Raw genomic sequence first — 22,929 nt, 5'->3', positions numbered from 1 at the left:
TACCTGCTTGTTTTATTTAAACAGTTAAGTTTAATTTAGTTAACGCATAATTTAAATTATAGATATATACAAAAGTAGGTACAAATAATAAAATAAGGTATTAGGCTTTGTATAAGATCTAGCTGGTTAGGTCTTATTACTTGCACCTACCTTAGTTATTGTTATATAAAAACAACACAACAACAGCTTTAACAATGTAATTCAAAATGTTTGAGTACATATTTAATATTTATAATGACAATTTTGAAAATTAAATAACTACATTATTTATAAATGAAAACTGTACTTAATTTAAGTGTTAAATTAATTTAAAATACTCAAAACCTATTATACTTAAAATGGGGCTCAAAAAAAAAAAAAAAAATTATTATTATCTATAAATTGGACTTAGAATGATTTCAGTTGTATAACAGATTACTATATAATTTAAAAAAAAGAACAATTAAAATTGACCTAAAATAATCAATAGGATTCATAAAATTTATTTTTAAAATAAAAATTAAGTTTAACAAACTTGAAACAACGGTGTTAATAGACAATTCAAAATATCGTAGTATTTACAACATTTATACTCATTACAAGATAATTATCGATTTATTTATTTTTAAATAATTAGTAACATTATCTTTTTATATTAATACATAGGGTCACGATTAGTTTATTGTAAGAAAATATGCATAAAGATATATACATTGACAGTCTTTTATGTTGTACATAATTAATATAGACTTATTATAACAGCATCTGTAAGTGGTGTTATAGAAAAAATTTTTATCGCCACTGGTAGGAATGTCATATGGCAAAAATGAAACTCAAGATGGCACAACATTCAACCAGTTTAAAAAAATCCTGGATTTGTGTGTTCAATAATACAACGTTTGCAGAATTTCTTAACAGCCTTGTACCCATCCAAAGATATCTGACAGTCTTGAATATTAAGCTGCTGTAAACCACGACAGTAATACGCTATCAGTTGAATTCCACGGTCTGTTACTAGATCACAGTTTCGTAGACTGAGTTTCTTGAGGTTAGGACAACTCTCAGCAAGCGCCCTGAGACCAGCATCACTAACATCGCATTTGCCAATGTCTAGAGCTCGAAGTCGGGCACAGGATCGAGCGAGTACTGTGATGGCGTCGTCGCTAACTGCTTCACAACCTCTAACATTGAGATACCTCAGCTTGTAACATCGACGTGCTATCACCTTCAATCCAGCGTCGCTCACTTGATCACACTTGGCCACTGAAAGGTAGCGGAGTAAAGCTCCCAACTTGGCTAATTCGTATAAGCCGAAATCAGTGACTTGATGACAATCCGATACACTTAACTCCTTGAGAGCCGAACAGAAACTTGGAACAAATTTAATACCCGCATCTGAAATATAAATAAAAACAAATTAATAATTTGTTTGATTAAAAAAAAATAATTGTTATCATAGATATTTAATTAGCATTTGTATAAGAAACATAGAAGTATAATATATATAATAAATTTAACATGTATATTCTGCATTTTCAATAGGAAAATCTACTTAAAAAATTATTGGTTGATCACAACTTATAAACTTTTAAAAGAAGTAAAAATATTGATTTCTTCTTAAAGCTGTGATCAACCAGTTATTTTTTAACATGAAACCAAGTTAAATATACATATTTTTAAGTAAAAAATACATTAAAAATAATTCATAAATAAAAAAATTTTTAAAATAAAAACCAAAAATTCATTTTTTTTTTTTAATTGAATAATTGAGTAGTTTATAGTAAAAGTATGACAGTATATATTTAAAATGTTTTATTGAATCATTTAACTCAAGAAATGAAATGCTGATAGCTGAGTTAAAGATTGTTCTTTATATTTTTATTAAAGTTGTGCGACATTCAAATTTTAGGTAGATTTTAATAAATGTATAAAATGTAAAGATGTCAGTTTAATATTATTATTTTAGATTGTAAAATATCAGATTTTCAGTTTTACTAATCGTTTTAAGTATTAGCAAATATATAGTTTTAGACTTAACAGTTGAGTTTTTGACCTAAAATGTGTATTAGTCTACTATTGACGATATAGAAATGTTAACTGTAAATCATGGATAAAAAATATATACTTTGTTCACTAGTCGACTTGCGATATAACGAAAAATTAAATGGATCTTGGCCCTATCGATATAACGAAGTATTTTTAATTTTCTAACATATATTTTTTACATATTTATATATATATTATTAAACGAAACCGAATATCAATTTGTAATATACTAATTTACGTTAGTGTTAGCGCTAGATATTTCGGACCCAATGCAAAAATGTGTTATACGAAACTCATTTTATTTATTTAATAAAAAAATACTGCTAAAATGAAAATGTTTAGATTATTAAAATACCTGTAACTTTTGTACACCTCCTTAGGTACAAATAGGCCAGTTGTGAACAATTGCTGACGATCACAGATAAATTGTCATCGTCCACGAGATGGCAATCGGTTAGGTCCAAGTATTGCAGACTCAGTCTTAGAGAGGGTTCAGGCCGACTGTGTATTCCAATAGTATATACTTTGACACAGCCTTAACATAAATTACATATGCTTTATTATTCATAGAACTTTAGGTAGTTTTTTTCATTCAACTAAAAACCTTTAATGATATTATTGCGGCCTACCACAATAAAGTAGGTACAGAAATGTCAAATTTACCTTATCAGTCCAACAATTTAACTAAAAATACTATTTAATTCTCCTAAATGTCCGATAAATATTGTTATTTTATATAACAGTCAGTCAGTTGAAATATTATTAAATTAATAGTTCGTACATGTTAAATGTCTCAACTGATTATAATAACAATAAATATTATTTAAAAGTATCACTCTCACGAGCAAGTAAATTTTTATAGGTATTACGTTTGACAGCGAGAGCAGTGTATATAAGTACCATCTATATAAGACTTGAATTAAAAAAATCAAGCATTGTATAATATAAAATACAAGTAGTGTGATCCGTGAAAACAGCAAAAGAACATTTTATTTTTTTAATTATACACCATGAGATTTTATAGACACGAATTCAAATGCAGAGCCACCACAAATCGATGGATCAATCAATTGGATTTCGGGCTCTTAAGAGACCCGAAACGCGTTTTAATGATTTTTTTATTTAGTCATTTGTTATAATTGGAGTTTTTTTGGGATTAGTTTTGCTGGTGTTATAGCCCAAAAATATGTGTTAAGACCAGAGGTATCGTGGAGCGTATACCCACTGTTAGTTTTCTTATTAGTGCATATACGTATTTATAAAATAATTAAAGAGTATAGACTAAAGAACGAGACTATTATCATTTTAAAAATAGAATATAAATGTAAAACAAAACACTGTCAAAGTGTATAAATAAATATCAATAAAATAAATAGGATAATGTTTATCATTTCACGAAAATTTTATTGACATTTGACAAAATTTAAAACATCGACCAGAAATTAACGATATAGCACATACTAAGTTGAAACTGAAAGTTATTGGGTTAACCTATAGCTGTTGAAATTGGTAATTTGTATTTTTCCATAATAAACCGTTTACCAACCAATCTAGTATTTAATATATTACCTATAATGAATTAAGATAGTACTAACATGTACCTATTCACGTTTATTTCATTTATGTTTTAACGATTTGAAAACAATGATTGTAAGATTATTTTATTACTGCATAAAGTTTATTGTTTATTTATAAAAAATATAACAGTATCTAATAATACATTTATCGATTGTATGATTATGAAATTTAATTTATGTAAGAACTTAGAAGTGTCAGTAAAAATATTCGAGTAATAGTTTGGAAGTTGGAAGGAGCAACTGGGAGGGTTAGGAGTTTTAGTTGCATTATGTAATAATTAGAAAATACATATACAGTTAAAACATCACAATATTTGTATTCCGTCCCCCAAAACTATGTTATAGTTAAGGCCTTTGAAAAGTAGTGTGGGGGTGAAATTCCCCACGTTTCCTCATTTAGGTTTTTAACTTATCTATTGATCAAATTACGACTATATCACTGTTGATAATGTGAAATATTGTATGTAGAAAATATAAAGTGCAATGGGGGGTATGGGGGGCAGAGCCCCCCACGTTATTCTCTATTCATTACATAGGCGTATATCCATAAACATTTTTAGGACTACACCACTGGTTAAGACTCTGATCATTTTTCGATAATTAACTACATTTTTTGAAATATGGAGCACAAATTATTTAAAGAAAATTGTTCAAAAGATACTCAGTAATAAAATTTAAAAAGGAAAAACTGTTGTGAATTTCTCCATAAATAAAACCAGGTTTCTTGAAAAGTATAATTCATTAACATAAATCGAATTAATGAATAAATTGATAGTTTTGCTGTTGAGAAAATTATTTTATGACAAAATTTATTGGGATATTGAGTAGGTTCGTTTTTCTTTATTCACATTTTGATTTGTTTTAAGTGGGCGATAACCTTTAATTTCGAAGCATACAACAGTGCAAACATATAATTACAAAAGTTATAATTATATATTAGAATTTCAATGGAAAATAAAATTTTGAATCTAATACCAGCTTTCAATAGAATATTGAAACGATTCTTGTGCGATATCATGACCACGCCCTCCTATAATTTTTTGCACGTCTCACAAAAAATGATTTATTATAATTATAACTTAACTTAAATGTTAAACAACTAAATTAATACGTAATTTTAAAAACTCCGGTAAAAACAACTAAATTCCTTACACACATAAACCTCATAATTAATTGTGATATATTACATGGATTTTATCTAGAAAATGATTATTAATTAGTACATTTTTATGAGTATATACTTTTTTCAAAAGAATTTTTGTATAATTAAAACTAAATTTAGGAAGAAAATAAGAGTATTATGTCTATTATATGTTTTGTCTCTATAAGTAACAATGGTAACTTACCGGTAACATCTAAGTGTTGCAGGTTGGGACAGCGGGCGACTAGTTCAGAAATGGCAGCATTGGTGATGTTGGGACTGGCATGCAATTGAACATGCGTGAGTTCGGGACACCTTCGGGCTAAAGCAATTAAGCTTTTATCAGAAATTTTCGTGCCATCGCTGAGGAACAATCGTTGTACTTGCGGGCACGCGCCTGTCCTAGTCTGACCACAAAGTCGGCGCAACACGCATCTGATTGCTTTATCACCGCAGGTGCTTTCGCCGGTCAGCGTTATCGTTCTCCATAAGACTGGCTCCCACGCTAGATTTTCCCATCTATGACAAACAGCGGCGCATGAACAGAGATCCGCACTTCCAAGATATGAGAAGATTTTAAGAACCAGCTCATCGCGAAGTCTATCAAAGTGACAACTACTCGTAGTCCGAATTTGGGACCGTCTGTGCTTTGTTGTTGGTTGCAACGAAAGCGAACTGGCAGTACTGACGACTATTCCACAATTGTCATTACCACTTGTTACTAGCGTATGATATCCTTGGTCCAGGCACGGCGAACTACAACGCAAAGTCGTTGGACTATAAGTGAAACTAGTCTCAGCCTCTAATACGGTGTAAGGACGATATGAACCGCTCCGAACAGACGGCGTAAATTCTAACGACCCAGGAGACGAACGCCCCAACTTGGAAAGCGGGCATGTCACTGGTGACAAACGACCCACATACGTCATTCTTCGATAACGACTCCCACCTGAAAAACATGAATCAATTTAGATTCTGTGGGAGAACATGTCATTACAATTGCAGCTATTATGTTTATAGTTTTTAAAACACGTAAGTAGTATGGTGAGTAAAAGGATAAGTTTATTAAGTTAAAAATCAGTTCTCTTCACTGCATGAATTATGTCGTATAATGTATTATAAGTTGACACACATATAGATCATACGAACTTATAAGATTCTTTGAACAATATTGGACTGAGCAGAATGATTTATTATCATTTCTTTGTGGTACATAATTTATTTGTTTGGTCCAAGAATATTATAAACCAAAAAAATAGCATTCAATTCAACACTTGGATTACATAATTTTTTAAAAAATCAACAAGTTTAAATTTAACTAACAAGTAGTAAGTAGTATAACCAGGGATAGAAACCGAAATGATTTAAGTTTTTCGCAAATTTTTACTATATCTATTAACTAAGAATCAATATTTTTTAAAGAATTTGTAAGGTTAATAATTGTTGAAACCCAGAATATTATGAAATCCCATTTCATAATACCTTTATCTGACCTTATAAAATTTAAACGCAATAAACATAAAAAAATAAGGGTTAAGTTGATTTTCAATGCAGTACAATACTGAACCTTATAATGGTGTACACATAACAAACAGATTCATGTAATAGTTTTAGACTGTTTCTTTAGTAAATAATTTGGTAAAACAAAAGTTACGAAGTAAAGATATAATATTTAGAAATCTGCTTCGACAGATTTTTTAACTATTCTTTTTCCCTTATAAGAACTACAAGATCTATGTCCGCAGAGACTACGATAACTGTATAATATCGATTTCACATGAGTGTTTATAGGATCATATAAATATTTGCTACCAGAGGCAATTCGAATTCGACCTAATGAGAGTGGTAAGGGGGGCAGAAATAAAGAATGTTGATACCCAAAGGCTAAACCCATTTTTCGTTAGGTTCAAATATCACTTTAGTATAACGAACGCGTTTTGTTGTTGTAAAAATCTTAAAATAATATTTATTTTCTATGCTCGAACTTACTGTTTCAAGGTTAATTACAACGACTGTGAATTATATGCTTTTTTAAATTTTGTCAAGTTATGCCGAACACAATATCAGACAGTACAAATTTTTATTAATTGACTTAATTAAAAACTTAGTATTGTTTTTTTCCGATGTTATAGTTTTGAGAGTGATTAGGGAAGTCAATTCCCCTATGAAACGAAAAATACTTGGCGTTACTATATAATCCTACAACAAAGTTGTCCAAACTTGGGACCCTTCTAAGTGACTCAAACAAAATTTATAAATTCATATAATTCACAGCCCTAACATACTAAAATAACATACTATGTAGCAATATGTACATTTTTTTCCAATTTTATAAAGAGAATTACATTGCTTTGTAGTACGTTGTTCCACAATGAAGTCCATAAATCATTACATATCACTTTTTTGAGTAATATTAATTTTTACAAATTGCTACATAGAATGCTGTTGCCGCTGACCTTTTAATTACTGATAGTAATTTTTTCATATATTATCATGTTTAGACTAGAAAAAAAATATATAAAAAGAGACGCTATGAACTTCAAATTAACTTTTTAGATATTGAATTTTCTTCCAAATATTATAAAAATGAAAATGAAATTTAATATGTTTCTAAGAATACTTTCAGAACTTACTCTAGAAAATTAACAAAATTGAAGTTTATATCAAATAGTCTATAATGTAATAGAAAAGTTTTATTTTTTCGCTAAATTGCTCATCAATTTATTTAATTTGTATAATAACTAAAAATTTTATACCACAAAAAAATTAGGATAATTTGGTTATACAAAACCTATAAGTTGACGTCTCATGAATTTTAATAGAAATTTTTTTAATGAAGTCTATAACTTAATTCATGCGGTTTGTTAAGAGATGGCGTAACTTGATTATTATTCCATCGTTCCAATATTCCGTTGAAAAGCTACTGTCATAATACGTCTTAATCAGTATATGTCATTCATTCAAATTTTTTTTCACTCAAATATGTCGAAATTTGTGCCTGAAAAAGTGATTTTGCGGGGAGTTCTTCTTCATTACTTTAATATGAAAAAAACTGCTGCCGAAAGTCATCGTATTTTGGTGGAAGTTTATGGTGAACATGCTCTAGCTGAGCGAATGTGCCAAAAGTTGGTTTACACGATTTAAAAGTGGTGATTTTGACTTGGAAGATGAAGAACGTCCTGGGTAGCCAAAAAAGTTTGAAGATGGAGAACTGGAAGCATTACTCGATGAAGATTGTTATCAAACACAAAAAATGCTCGCAGAATCTTTGGTAGTCACTCAAGCAGCAATTTCAAAACGTTTAAAAGCAACTAGATACATTCAAAAGCAAGGTAATTGGGTGCCATATGAATTGAAACCAAGAGACGTCGAAAAATGATTTTGTATATCAGAAATACTGCTTGATCATTACAAAAGGAAGTCGTTTTTGCATCGTATTGTGACTGGTGTTGAAAAATGGATCTATTACAACAACCCCAAGCGCAAAAAGTCATATGTGAAACCTGGCCAACCAACCAAATCAACGGCAAAGTCAAATATCCATGGCGCTAAGGTAATCCTTTGTATATGGTGGGATCAGAAGGGCGTGCTGTATTATGAGCTGTTGAAATCGAGCCAGACGATCACAGGGGACCTCTACCGAACACAAATGATTTGCTTGAAGAGAGCAATTGACAAAAAACGCCCGGAATATGCGACCAGACACAAGAATAATTCAATAATCAATAATTTTCCATCATGACAACGCTCGGCCTCATGTTGTAAGACCGATTAAAAACTATTTAGAAAACAGTGGCTGGAAAGTTTTGCCCGCCTTATAGCCCAGATATTGTCAATTCTGACTACCATTTATTCCGATCGATGCAGAATGCCCTTTCTGGAAAACATTTCACCAAAGATATCGAAAATTGGCTTGATTCATTCTTGGCTGCCAAGCCGGCGCAGTTCTTTTGGGATGGAATCCACAAATTGCCAGTAAGATGGGAAAAAGTTATAACTTCGGATAGGCAATATTTTGAATAACCCTATTGTACATGATTTTCTTAAATAAATATTCAAATTTTGAAAAAAAAAACCGCACGAATTAAGTTATAGACCCCATAAATATTTTCAATATTATTTAAATCCTTAATTATCTATGCCAAAGTTTAAAGCTGATAAACACACATAAGTATCATATAATTATATAATATTAAATTATGTAGTCGGCGTGCTGTAAAAAGAGACTATGAAATAATTGAAATAATATTATTTTATGATAATCAAGAGATTACAATAATTTGGCAATAGGTTTTTTCCTAAAAAGACATTAATGAATAATATTTGCTAATTTACACAACATATACATATTTGTAAAAACCGGATTTTATAAGAATTTTATTTTATAGGTTAAGTATAAATTACTAAAACACATATTTATTATACTCAATTGCTTGATAGCTCATTTATTTTTTAACTGGAAATAAAATAAAATAATTTTACTATTTTATCTGAAGTTCTACTCAGATACTATTAACATTTTAACGTCGAAGGCAATACTCATTTCATCTTATAAAATGTTTTTATTTTCATGCTTATATAATTAAATTGCTTCTCATAAAAAACATTCTAAAATAATAGTAAAATATATAGTTAGGTGGGTGAACTGGCTTCTTAATAAATCACTAGCGGTTTCACAAATAAAACTTCTGCTTTCTATATAGATTTACAATATGGTTTGTATAGTAAAATTCAATTTCTATATACAGATTCATTATAAAAAACTATATTTCTTAAGAATACTGTAAAAAACCGACAGATTCCTAAAATTCTACAATTTTATAGCGTATTTAGAAATAATATGTTTTTTTTTCTCTATACTAATAATAAACAAATAGATGATAATAATATACGGTACATTAAGACTTAAAGTTCAAGTTTTGAATATAATAATTATTTTGCAGATTACAAGTTTGTACGGCTACAAAATTATTAATTAACAATTCAAATATGAGTTAAAAAATCTTTTTACTAGCATGTCGAACGTCATGTTATCATATTACGTAACAAAAAAATTGAATATATTTTTAACAAGTGAACAATGGAGTATTTAACGAGGTTTTTACCCTCCATTGACATAAATATCATAGTGATGGCGAATGGAGAGGTATCTACATCACTACTCTCTACTTTTTGACAGTTATCTGAAACTACTCACATAAAAAAAAATATTAAATACATCACTTCAAGAGATAATCTATAAATTTTTAATTCTCATATATTTTTTTCTTCTTAAGAAACTATGTAGCTTAGTAAAAATTACTATGTATGATTTTTTAGTGGTCCAAGAAAAGATGTGTTGGTTACATTAAAAAATTTAATTTACCATTAGTAAATATTCGTTGCACATTAGTAACAGCGATCGTTATGAATAAAAATTCGTTTATAAAATATTTAAAAACTGGTTTTTAACTAAAAATCAGTTAGGGTATTTTTTTTACTGCTGTCATTGAAAGCATACATTAGCGATGGAAAAAGTCTGACTGATAGCAAATTAATGGATGAATATATTTTTGTTCAATGTAATTAATGTAAAACTGAAAGAGATTGGATTTTTACAAAGTGATCTCAAAAACTCAGAGGTAAGTGCTACTGTAGAGCAATTAACTAGTTTTTAAATAATATTATACACAATGAAAAACGTAATTATGGTTTATTCACTTTTCCTACAAGTAGTTTCACAATAATAAAAACCACTGGTTTTTGAGTAAATAAAGTTACGATTTTTAACCTAAATGATCATCATTTTTGTTCCTATTTACCCACATAAAAAAAATTAGTTGGGATTAGTATAGAGATATCTGATACTGCTTAAAATCACTATCGTAAGAAACGCTTTGATGAAAATCTGTAGATAGTGTTTAATTTTAAATTAATTTAAGAAATTGGAGGATTATATCAAAAGCAAAATTACATCTTATTTTTTGTTCAACTTTGACTGCCATTTGCACATAGAAGATAGGTCGACGGAACAAATTTTTTTTTTTAACTAATAGTACGTAACATAAGCTTTAATTTAACATATGTTTAAACAACGCAGTATTTCAGGAGTATTTTCAAAAGTTAAGTTGAAAAAGTTGCTATTTTAAATCCTCCCCGTGAGTAGGTACGAGTCACAACAAAAAAAAAAAATGAAGTGAAATGAAAGAAAATATTTAATGTTTCTATTTTAAAAAAAATATATTTTGGTACGTTTATTTTTCAAAAAGTTATTGCAGTTTTAATAGGAAAAAATGTCAAAATTTATCAATTTTAAAAGTTGTAATTTTTTTGGGGATTTTCTCCATTAACAGGAAAGGAAGAATTTTTTTTCAAATTTTTAAGAGCAATGCTTTCAATTAAAAATGAATTGTAATCATTCGACGCATGGTTAAAAAAAATCGGTTTGACGAGGGCTAAGAAAAAGTGGCGACAGACACAAAAAAACACATCATAGTAAAATTAATACCTTCTCAGCTTCCCATAGAAGCAAAAAAGGTGCTATTTTAACTGTGAATTAAATTTATTTTTAATAAAATCCACTGATTATTATTATTCTGATTTGAATAAATTTTTTTAAATAAAATATTCATAAATATTAGATCAGTGTACTTCAAAAAAATCTACTTTGAAATAGACGTAATTACAATACAATTTTTAGAGTGGCTATACCCTTTCAAACTCCCTCTACTAGATCTATGGATGCAATGTGCAAAGAAAACTTAGCATATTTTGGTAAAAGGAACGAAGAGAGTAAATAAATTGAATACCAAAATGTCGGTTTTGAGAAGGATTAATGTGTTCAAAACCCCCTTATAAAATAAATCTATAAGGACGTCTTTGTAAAAAAAAACTTTACATCAACCACTAATATTGTGTCTTCAATATTATCACATTTTCAATTAAAATGTTTTTAATTAAAATTTAATTTTTTTAAACAGCGCCACATTATGGCAGTTAATTTATTATACGTGTTCGTTAAATTAATTCTAAAACAAAACAACTGAATGCATAAAATTAGTCGTTGTACCTATGAAAACATGAAAAAAATGTGAGAATAAAACCTAACATTCCAATAACATAATTCTTTTATTGAAATACTTAATATTTTATGAGTATATCTTGAAGTCACAGTACACGGTTGGTTAAACCTTTGTGATGGATGCTAGGGATGACATGTCCGAGACTAATCCGATAGATCCTTCTTTAAAAACAAAATATTACATCATTATCTTACCCCTAAACTTACGTGCTTCAATACAAAGATTACCTCGTGTTTTTTACGTCTTTTAACATAGTTCTCAATTGTTCTTTATAGAAATTTCAAATGAGTCTAATCGTAATTTAAACCGGAAGATCGCAATAACAACCATGAAGTGAACCAATTATTCAAAAGTATATTTATGATACGCCGGTGTTCGTTTTGAAATTTATTTGACATATAACGAGTCCTTCGTCGTTGAGTAAACGGTGACTCAGCGGGGCATTATATCGTTCAAGACGTACACCACCCATCGTTGATTAATCATACTGACTTAAAAAATTCTAAAAAGAAGTTTTTCATAATAAAAAATAATAATAATACTAATAAATATTACTTATGCACAAACACATGTTAAAAATAGTAGTCAAACGAGTTTTAATTTGTTATTCCGAGTTACTTTAAAACGACAAACTGATCTAAAAGTGGAATACAACAAAAAATATTTTTTAGAAATCAAATCATTCTTCATTTGTTAGTTTTACCAGGAAAAGTCCAAGAAACTTTAATATTAGTCATTTAACGTCGTAAGCAGCGTTAAAGGACAGAAGATATTTTTTTAATTTGTTAAAAAACATTATTCAATAGGCTTCATTTATCTCATAAATATACATCAAAAAATATAGTTAAAAAGTTAGTTTTATTCTTTTAAAAAATCAATCTATAGAAACTTTTAAAGAAAAATATAAAAAATGGATACTTAATCATAATGATAAAAATAATAAAATGCGTTTTGTCGTATTTGATTATAGAATTAAGACTGGCTAAAACGACAAATCCGTAAGAATTATATTCATAATGAAAAGTGGAGGACATATTTTAACGAGTTTCTTATTTTTTTAAAACAAAACCTATTTTATAAACAATACGCTTTAACTGCGACTTTACAGTGATCTTATACTTGATGTTACAATATAATTTGTACAAAACTGGAGACTATATTTATTTAAAATATACTAATATTATTATTATTATTTTTTTTTCAATATCACCGATAAAAGAAATTTAAATACAATAAATGAGATTCAAGTTGAAACAAGTAAATGCAAAATACAACTTGAGAGATATTTTAGTACATTTATAGTACAGTTATATACGTGTGTTATACAATGGGAGGAATGAATATCGTATATTTTAGCTTTGATGCTGAGAAGGTTTTTCCATAATGTATTTTTTTTATGCCTGTTCATTAAATTTCTCAGCTTTCATTGAACTGATTTTAATTAATAATACAACAAAAGAACTTTTTCTAATCTAGTTTAATCTATCTACGTCAAAAATCGGAAAAACTCAATTTTATAAATTGAAAATAGTATCTTACAAATTACGACAAAATATGGCATATTTAAAAAATTTTTTTTTGCATTTTAAAAATATTATGACTTTTTTAAAAACATTGATATTTTATTAAGATACATTTAAGACATCAAGTTTTCTTTTGGTATGATTTTTGTGAAAATCCATCGGAAAACTTCAGTACAAAAAATGCAATTTGAAAGTTACCATATACGAATGTTAATCAATTATTTCTTCTCAATTTTTGAAAATAGCAAAAATATGTACTCAAAGAAGTGTTGTTTGTGAAACCTCAGAGTCAGAATAAGATACAATGGCGCAATAGGCTAACTGTTATTTTGGTTTCTTTATTATAATCAAATAAAACAATATTATTAATTTAAAATAAAGGATTTTTGGCCTAGTGACCTAATGATTTAACTTATCTTATCATTCAACAATATTCTTATACAGTATAAAAAATGTGTTTTACTGCACCAATACTTCAGTTCAAGAAACAAGTTTATAGTAAAATAAATGTTCTGTTTTTACTTTAAAAACAGAAAACTTAATTTTTTTAATTAAAGTACAAAATCTAATTTTCTAAACTTACTCTTAGACTTAATAACTTAACTCAAATTTAGTTTATGAAATTCATTACAAAACATAAGTATTATGTACTTTATTGTGTATAATAAATGAAATTTACAGTTTATTAGTATGTCTAGGATAAATGGACACTATACTAATATTTTCAACTCTATAATGGCAGTCGGTTTTATTTGCATTACGTATTGTATACACACAAAAATAAAATAACGTATAAGTTATTGAAAGACATCTATTAGTTTAATTATTAATATAAGAACTAATTACCTGATAAACGTTAGACATTTGTTTAATTATTCATATTGCCCCACAGAACATAATATCGATTTAAATTTATTTTTAGTGAAGAATTGAAGCATAAAAAAACTTTTCGACCCTAAAAAAAATTAAATATTTAGGCAAAAATAATGTTTTACTTAATCTATTAAATTATTTGGGCACTGCATATTTGGTGATGACCTTTACAAGATACGTACTTAGATATTTAATACACGGTTGGACTTATATTCTAAAGCAGTAATATTAATTTTATGTTGAAGACCTTAAATAATTATTTCAGGACTCCTTAAAGGGTCACAAATTATCATATTCTTTAAGTATTAAGTTTTAACAAGATACCAGCTAATTTGTAAGTTATTTAGAATGTAGAGAATATTTCTACAAACAATCTGAACGATATTTATATCAGCTGGTAGTTTTTATACTTAGTTTATAACCTAATTGATTTGAAGATTTCTTCATTTTATAGCATATCATAAAACAGTCTATATAGTTCGGTCAGGAATAGATCATATCTCAGTGCGCCAAGTATTAAAGTTCAATCCTATTTTCTCAAGTAGTATAGGTTTTCCTGTCTTTTTTGAAACAAGCACTTAGTAAATAATTCACTTACTTAAGTTTTAATACAAATCACAATAAAATTAGTTCATTGATTTTTTAAATGGACAAATAAAATGTCACCCAGTTGTATTATCAAGTAGTAATTCTGCTGAGATGGATATTGTAGAAATTGATTACTATTACAAAACAACTTTCTAGTTTTAAACATAGGCAAAATGTTTAAGGATGCAGATATAATGGCACTTCAAGAGTCTCACGTGCCAAGTAACGAGATAATCCGCTTGAGGGTACTAGGTTTTAACATTATCATTTTTAAAACGTTAAAAACATGTAAATCCCAATGTTGGAAAGCCAACGTTTGGCTTATTTGTGAAAAACAATAAGCCAACGTTTGGCTTATTTGTGAAAAACAATATATTATATAACGTATACAATATTTTACCAAAAAGGTGATCTAACTCAGTACTCCCATTCAAACAAAGTTCCGCAATTTATATGAGTGACTTTTATCGAATGAAGTTACTTAAGCGAGAACTAGGATGAAGCGATACTCTCTAGTTGGGCTACGCACTTCGGTCTACATTTGGTCTATAATAATAAGCAGAGTGGTACTTTCGAATCAGATAAGTGGGGGATAACTACCTCACTCGATATTTGTTTTATATCAAGAGACGAGGATGACTAATCTTTAAGATTACTTCCCAAAAGCCATCAAAAGTCAGTAGTTAGTTGGATTACAAAATTACCCCCGATTTGTAAAATGTTAAAAAAGCTACCTTGGCGATATCCAGATGACATAGACAGTATTATATACTATGTTGAAGCAAAGAGGTAACTCAATATTACATAAATGTGATCAAAATGGAAAGAAGGTAACAGCAAATCGATCAATGTCACTACTGGACTAAGAGAGAAGAAACAGATGTATAACTGCGATGAAAGGAATGGACTATACACATTCTAGAAAGATAAGCTGGTCTCTTCTGAGAAAGCTTGGCGCTGCACAGCCCTAAAATTGGATGTGTTGTAGCAATGATATCGCGAACATTATTTTCAAAACATTTTATATCAAACCACAAAAAATTTAAAAAAATGGAAGTAATTAAAGAGCTTGTAGAGGAGTTAAGGTAATGTAAAGAAAAGTTGGTACTTATGTCAGACTTCACTGATAAAGAGGTCTATAACTCTCCAAAAACACTAAAAAACAGAAAAGCAGCTGGAAGAGATAACTTCCTGCCAGGCTTTCTTAAAATCCTTGGAGCACAGTAGGATTGCAATATAATAAAATAGTACACGAGAATATTCCCCCAAAATTATGACATGAAATGAAAGTGATAGCTATATTCTCACACCAAATAAAAAAGCTATCAACCCTAAAAACTACTGGCCTTGTCAACAATGTACAAACTTTTCGTATCTTAGCTCACTTACCATCATTAATGGGAATATCCCTACCAACAGACGAAGCTGGATAAGAAAAACAGAAATTGTTATGATCAAACTCTTGCACTAGTAAATGGTTTCTAACATTAGGAGAAATCTAGCGCAGTCTTTCTTGACTTATTATCTATGTATGATACCGTCTACAAGAAAAGGTTACTATTAAAACTGACAAAAATATTATAGTGCATAACGACAATTAGACTTCTAGAAAATTTACTATCAAACAGAAAATTCCGTGCATTTCTTAATGGGAAGGTAAGCGGGCACAAATTTCTCTAGAATGGACTATTTCAAAAATCTACATTGTCTCCAATTCTTTTTAATGCGTACATGACTGATATCACCGATACGGTTTTGAGAAAATTTGCGGATGACGTGGCGATAGCAGCACGAGCTAAGATATTCGTAGCATTAGAGCATACGTTGAATGATCTAATAAAAGCACAAACATTTTTCCGGAAATTACAATTAACACTAAACTTAAGTATGTCGTTAGCAATCCATCTCAATAATAGACAAACAGAGAACTACACAAAATATCACTTCTGATACTTAGATACTTAGGGATGAAGTTTTATAGAACTGTAACATATAATAAATATTTTGAAGATGTCAAAAATAAACTGAAGACACAATATAACGACGTTATGGTTAAATTAGACGGTACTAGCTGGGGTTAACACACAAGTGTTCTAATAATTACAGAGCTCATTTTGGTGTTTATCGTCACTGAATATTGTGCATTTGTGTAGATTATAAGTGCTCATTGTAGGAATGTTGATATACAATTGTACCATACTATGCGCTTCAAACCAGTTATTATTAAATCAACTCAAATAGAATGGTTACCCATTTTATATAGCTTCTCCAGATCTAAGAAGACTAGTCCCTACTAAAAAAAAAATTAACAGCCAACTAAATTTACAATTAAAATTACGCTAAAATCACTACGTTTGTGGTCCAGAGACTCCATATGGTTCACAGAAGCAAACGATGAGACTACACAGTGTTTATGGAAAAGAAGATGGAATCTAACAGATACTCGTAACCAATACCTGATTATTGAATATCTCATAAAAGATCCTAGCTGGGATTTTAAAAGAGCCCAATGGACTACATTCCATAGCATTAAAACCGGACAGGGTAGGGTACTTATTTCACAAATGGGCAAGACAGACTCACCACTTTGTAAATAAGGTGAGGTACAGTATATCACGCTCATTGTGGAGGCATGCCCTATCACGAAGCTGGTAAAACTGTACGAGTGAGATCTGGACGTAACGAAATAGCTTGGGAAGACTTATTGTGCGTATATAATTTTTATATGTATACAGGGATGATTCATTTATCATAAAGCACTTAATTAATAAAAAACAATTTTAAATTATGACTGAAGGTGAAAAGTGGGTACTGATATTTTTATAACTAATTTCTCGACCGTACTCTTCCTCTAATACAGATAATAATGTGTCAATAACTTCCAAAATACTAATCCAAAAATTGTTATCAACCAGTAATTTTCTTAATTAAGTCATTATATATTAAATAAGCTAGTAATTTTTATGCGTTGCCATTTAAGAAATTTAAGTCAAAACCCTTATAAGTTATAAAGAATGAATAAAAAAAACTTTATGATTGACAAATTGAGACAAACATTGAACTAAAAGAAGCAAATAAAAAAATGATTAATATTATTTTTATGTTTTGATTAATTAAGTGATTCATTTATCATATATCGCCCAACGTATAAATAATTATTTTTTGTTACTTTTTTTATTGGTACCACTTTCAAATAAATGTATTTGTTTTTATTATCTATTATTAAAAGATTTTTAACTGGGTTACCATATATATAAACCGATCTGTCATAAACATCAATAAATAATTAAATTATAACTGGTATTTAATGATATATTTTTTATTATTTAATATTTTAACGAATTTATCTGACAATAATATTTTTGTGTTTCATACTTATTTAATGTACAAATAAGTTTGTATACACTGTTTAAAAAATTATCAATTTTTTTAGCTTCGATGCGAAGCTGAGAAGGTATTGGTTTTACTATGATGTACTTTTTTTTTTTTATGTCTATTACCACTTTTTCTCAGCTCTCACCAAACCGATTTCTTTCAACGATACGTCAAAAGATCACAAATCATATCTAGTCAAAGATATTACCCTCAAAAATGGAAATAATTTCCCTCATTCCTCGTAAATGGGGAAAATGTTCAAAAAAATTACAAATTTAAAAATCGTTAATTTTCGAAATTTTTTCAATTTTTTTTTTACTTAAAACTTTTTCAAAAATGAACAAATCAATAAAAAAATTTTTTATAGATGCATAATGTCTTTACCTATCATTTGGTGTATTTTTTTTATAAATTTAATCCTTTACCTGCCCACAGGGGGGTATTCAAAATAACAACTTTTCACAAAAAATTAACTTTTTAAAGTGTTCCGGACACTCTGACACTTTTAAATATATCTTAAATTAAAGATAATGTAATATAATTTATTATGGAAAAAAAAATTTCGGACTTCATTTTGTCTTCACGGTGAAAATTGCTACCGAATGCTATTTTTGTGTGAAAATTCTCGATTTTATATTTTACATTTTTAACTTTAAAATGCTATAACTTATTAAAAAGTGTATGGATTAACACAATTTTTTTTATGAGAAATAACATTTATATCCCTTTTTCATTCGATATACTTTATCTTAATCAGGAAATAGCAGATTATGTAGCTTTTGGAATAATCCACCAATTTTATGAAATTAAACACTATCTAAAGATTTATATCGAAGCGTTTTTTTTTTATAGTGATTTTAATCACTGTCAGATATTATTATACTTGATCCAACTATACCACGTCACCACTTTGCCGCGACCCCCCTGTGCTGGGTTTTTTATTTTAATAATAATTTCAAATGGTATATTATATTATATTTTGTAGACAAAAATATATAAAAACGTTTTAATCTAATAAAACATATGTTGGAAATATAAACATGATAATTATAGTATTGTTAAAAATAAGTAGACGGGGAGACGCGAGTGGATTTTATATATGAAAGGAAAGGAGAAATAGACAGGCGAAAATGTTGTTTAGGTGCAGTGGCATTCCACAGGTAAAATTGACGGGCTGCCTACGGCTACATGTAGTGTGCGTGCGTTCACTAGTGAATGTTAGAATGATGATGAATTATTTTATGCGCATACATGGTATGTATATCTTTTTACTGTATGAAGCTATGTAGACCTCTATGTGATCCAATCACGACATAAGAAGCTTCAGGCAATTAAAATATAAATACATGTTGGATTACATTTTCTTACTCTTATCTTAGATTGTTAGAAGACAATTTTTAACTAAGAAATGATTTTTTTAGTATAAATAAAATATCAAAAACAAATTAGGTGAATATGTATTTATAAATTAGATATCGACTTAATAATTAGTTCAAGAACCCACCATCATCTTTGAAAACGACGTTTTTTATAAAACTATTTTGAAACTATCGACATATCATTAATGAGATATTTATGTTTATCAATAAACATAAATAATTTTTTATTCAAATTTCGGTTTTATTTTTTTATATTTTAAATGCCCGATGAGATTGAATACTATTTCATTGTTTAGTAGTGAGGAGACTTAAACGAATGTAAAGTACAGTTCTTTTTATTTAAAAGTAGTTTATATTGAAGTTATTTCAGTTTCAGCATAAATTGTGTTAATTAATATGAATTAAAATTTATGATATGATTATATTAGCTTCTATAATACATACTTAAAATTAATAGTAATTTATTGAAAAATGTTTTTATAGTATTCTTATAATAACACCATTACAGATAATAAACTATTACAAAATCATTCATGACTTAATTTATCATAAATTTAGAGACATATTTTCGGGCTTCATATAATATACATATGCTTTGTTGTTTTTAAGAACTCCAACTAGAATTATTCAAAATCCCAGGGACGTCCTTTAAATTCAAATAATATAGAATATTGATGTGTATTCACGCAGCGGCGGAATTTTATCGGCCCAAAACCCAACGGGGAGCCTACAACCAGCATAAAATATTTAACTACATGAACTATGTTCACAACACTACTATAATATTATTTTATAGACAATACAAAAACTAAAACGGACCCAAAAATACATCTCTCTAGAAAAAACTTATAATATTAAATATAAATAAAAAAAGTACCATATTTTCAGAATTTATGATTAATTAACTGAATATGCTTAACCCATCTATACATTTTATAGTGGTATTTCTGAAAATATTATTTATACACTCAATTTGACTCACTTGTACACTTTCAGAACTTTTCTAGAGGAATCCTGAATAATAATATGTATTTGAGATACATATCAGAGTTTACTTAGGGGTTGTTCAAAGAGTAAGAAAAAGGGCAATAGTTGTCATTAGATGACCTTTGGAATACGAATAATGAGAATGTTAATGGAAGTCGTATAAGTGAATTCATACGCCATACTTCATTTCTTTTAATATAACATAATTTTAGTTAATTTTTGAAATCAGCTTGGAATTTCTTAAAACCACTACGCCTTCAAATTTTAATATAGAGAGCAGTGTAGATTACTATAGGAAGACAGGAGTATCAACTAAAATATCGCACTTAAGAAAGGCCTAGCAAATTATAACACTGGTGAATATCGTATCCATAAATAGAACCGCAAAATAGCGCAGCAACTACGGGTCACGGATTTACAATAGACATTATTTCAGGTAAACAAATATATTTTTTATTGCTAGTCATTAAAAACATATAATGAGAAAAATAACAAAGTCTCCAAATTAATATGAATAAAAAAATTAATATTAAAATTTAAAATTAATTTTTTAATTTTTATTTAAATAATTATAGTGCATATAACGGGCAAGAAGGCATTTAGAATTCAAATTATGTCTTGAAGACACGGAAAGCGCAAAAATTTTTTAGAAATAGCTAGCCAAAAGCTATTATGAAATGAAATGAAATGCATCAGAAGGAAATTGGTCAATATCAACGAAAACTAAACGAAATTAAAGAAGAAACTGAATATGGAGCTTGAACAACACACAAATAAGATTAACACAAATAATTAAAAAACTGCAAGATAAAGTTCACACGAATACGAAGATCAAACAAATAAAAAGAAAAAAGAAATGAAAACATGGATACATCTGTAAACATTTCAAATATCACAACAACCAATTTAAGCTTTAACACATTCAATCCAACAATTCTTTCCAAAAATTACTATTTAAAAAATACTATTTACAGATTTGCATCGAAGCGTTTTTTATGATAATGGTTTTAAACACATTCAAATATAATCAATATTTGTCTTAATTACGCCAAGTCCATATTGTGGTGTGACCCCATGTACTGTTTTTTTTTTTAAATTACACATAATACACATCGAAGCGTTTAATGATAGTGATTTTAATAACTGACAGATATTAATCAATATAAATCTATAGAAATACATCATCTTTACAACACTGGATTCCAACTGTACAAAACTATTTTTAATATTTTCAATTTTATACTCCTACAACTATTTGAAAAAAATGTATGTATCTATGCAAAGTTTTAAGTAAATAAAAATCATTGTTTTTCGTATTGTTAAATGTTTATACTTCAATTTTATTTTTTAAATTATTAGTGCATATAGATCAAATACTTAATAAATCATAGAAGTCAAATACTATAGTTAAGTAGAAAAGAGAAGGATTAGTACCCCTATTTTAAATAATATGGAGGAATTTTGCAGATTTAAGTATCAATATAAAAAAATATTAAAAGGGAGGTCTAGACCTCACTTTTTTAATTCGTAGAGAAATTATAATTAACTAATGAAGATTAGATTAACCAAATATACTTTAAGCACAATCGTATCGAAGCGTTTTATGATAGTGATTTTAATCACAGACAGATTTCAGTCAATAGTAGTCCCCTCTTTGCCGTGTCCGTACTATACAAGGTTTTTTTAATGCTTCCATCAGAAAATATAAATTTTCAAATTCAAAGTAATTACAAATTTATTTACAAAATAATAATAATTAAAAATATATATATATATTATTATATAGTTTTTTGACAATTTGCTATAGTCATTAAAAATTAAGCTATTAATAAAACATATAAAATAACCTAATTTGATCAAGAATTATATATTAACTAGTATTTAAAAGAGTGTACCTGTTATTATTATTATTCACAATGTTGAAAAATATATTTTTCATTTATAATTTTCTATTAGATGTTGATAATAAACAAATAAACACGCACAGACCACAATTAAACAAAGAAAGTTAAAATAAAACTATTAGTATAAATCACTTTTATATTATTTAATGTTAAAATTTTAACACACGACTTAAAAATGCGAACAATTTACGAACACACACTAGGTCGAATGATTAACTAATGGACTGCCAGTTTCAATTATACGACTAATACTATACATATGACAAGATATAATATACTGCATAGCATCTGCCGATTTCTGATGCAGACTCTTCTACTAGGGAAAAATTAAAGAAGGGGAGAGCCAACGAACGTAACAGTGTGACAATAAACAAGATTATAAAATCCCGTCAGACAAGACTGTGAAAATATAAAAAAATATTGATTTATCAATGACCACTAGATTTCTTTTAATATAATGATCTGGGGATTTTTTTTTATTATTTAAAAGTATTTA

The 22,929-nt window shown here is 28.2% G+C and overlaps 1 protein-coding gene and 1 long non-coding RNA gene across 5 annotated transcripts; one reads left to right on the top strand and one right to left on the bottom strand.

Annotated features, from left to right (window-relative positions):
* Nucleotides 1-182: 182 nt before the first annotated feature.
* On the bottom strand, nucleotides 183-22,695 carry LOC126907091 (F-box/LRR-repeat protein 7-like). 4 transcript variants are annotated; one of them, XM_050688132.1, is made up of 6 exons: nucleotides 22,425-22,692; nucleotides 14,174-14,282; nucleotides 12,032-12,306; nucleotides 4,949-5,692; nucleotides 2,381-2,560; nucleotides 183-1,374 (listed from the first exon to the last, which is right to left on the bottom strand). In XM_050688132.1, exons 4-6 carry the CDS (start codon nucleotides 5,670-5,672, stop codon nucleotides 839-841), a joined length of 1,440 nt encoding a protein of 479 aa, XP_050544089.1. In that variant the 5' UTR covers nucleotides 5,673-5,692; nucleotides 12,032-12,306; nucleotides 14,174-14,282; nucleotides 22,425-22,692; the 3' UTR covers nucleotides 183-838. The 4 variants fall into 4 exon arrangements, with proteins under 4 accessions (XP_050544089.1, XP_050544087.1, XP_050544090.1 ...); XM_050688130.1 differs by lacking the exon at nucleotides 12,032-12,306; XM_050688133.1 differs by lacking the exons at nucleotides 2,381-2,560; nucleotides 12,032-12,306 and having other exon boundaries at nucleotides 22,425-22,695.
* Nucleotides 19,256-21,772, top strand: LOC126907101 (uncharacterized). Its single transcript, XR_007704421.1, has 3 exons — nucleotides 19,256-19,417; nucleotides 20,539-20,965; nucleotides 21,105-21,772. It is a non-coding gene; the product is annotated as an uncharacterized LOC126907101 (long non-coding RNA).
* Nucleotides 22,696-22,929: the final 234 nt, after the last annotated feature.

The sequence above is a fragment of the Daktulosphaira vitifoliae genome, unplaced genomic scaffold (genome assembly GCF_025091365.1).
Source record: "Daktulosphaira vitifoliae isolate Bord-2020 unplaced genomic scaffold, ASM2509136v1 Scaffold_5, whole genome shotgun sequence".
Classification (NCBI taxonomy): Eukaryota; Metazoa; Arthropoda; class Insecta; order Hemiptera; family Phylloxeridae; genus Daktulosphaira; species Daktulosphaira vitifoliae.
The sequence above is the reverse complement of the archived record's forward strand: the minus strand, read 5'-3'. Positions and strand labels throughout refer to the sequence as shown.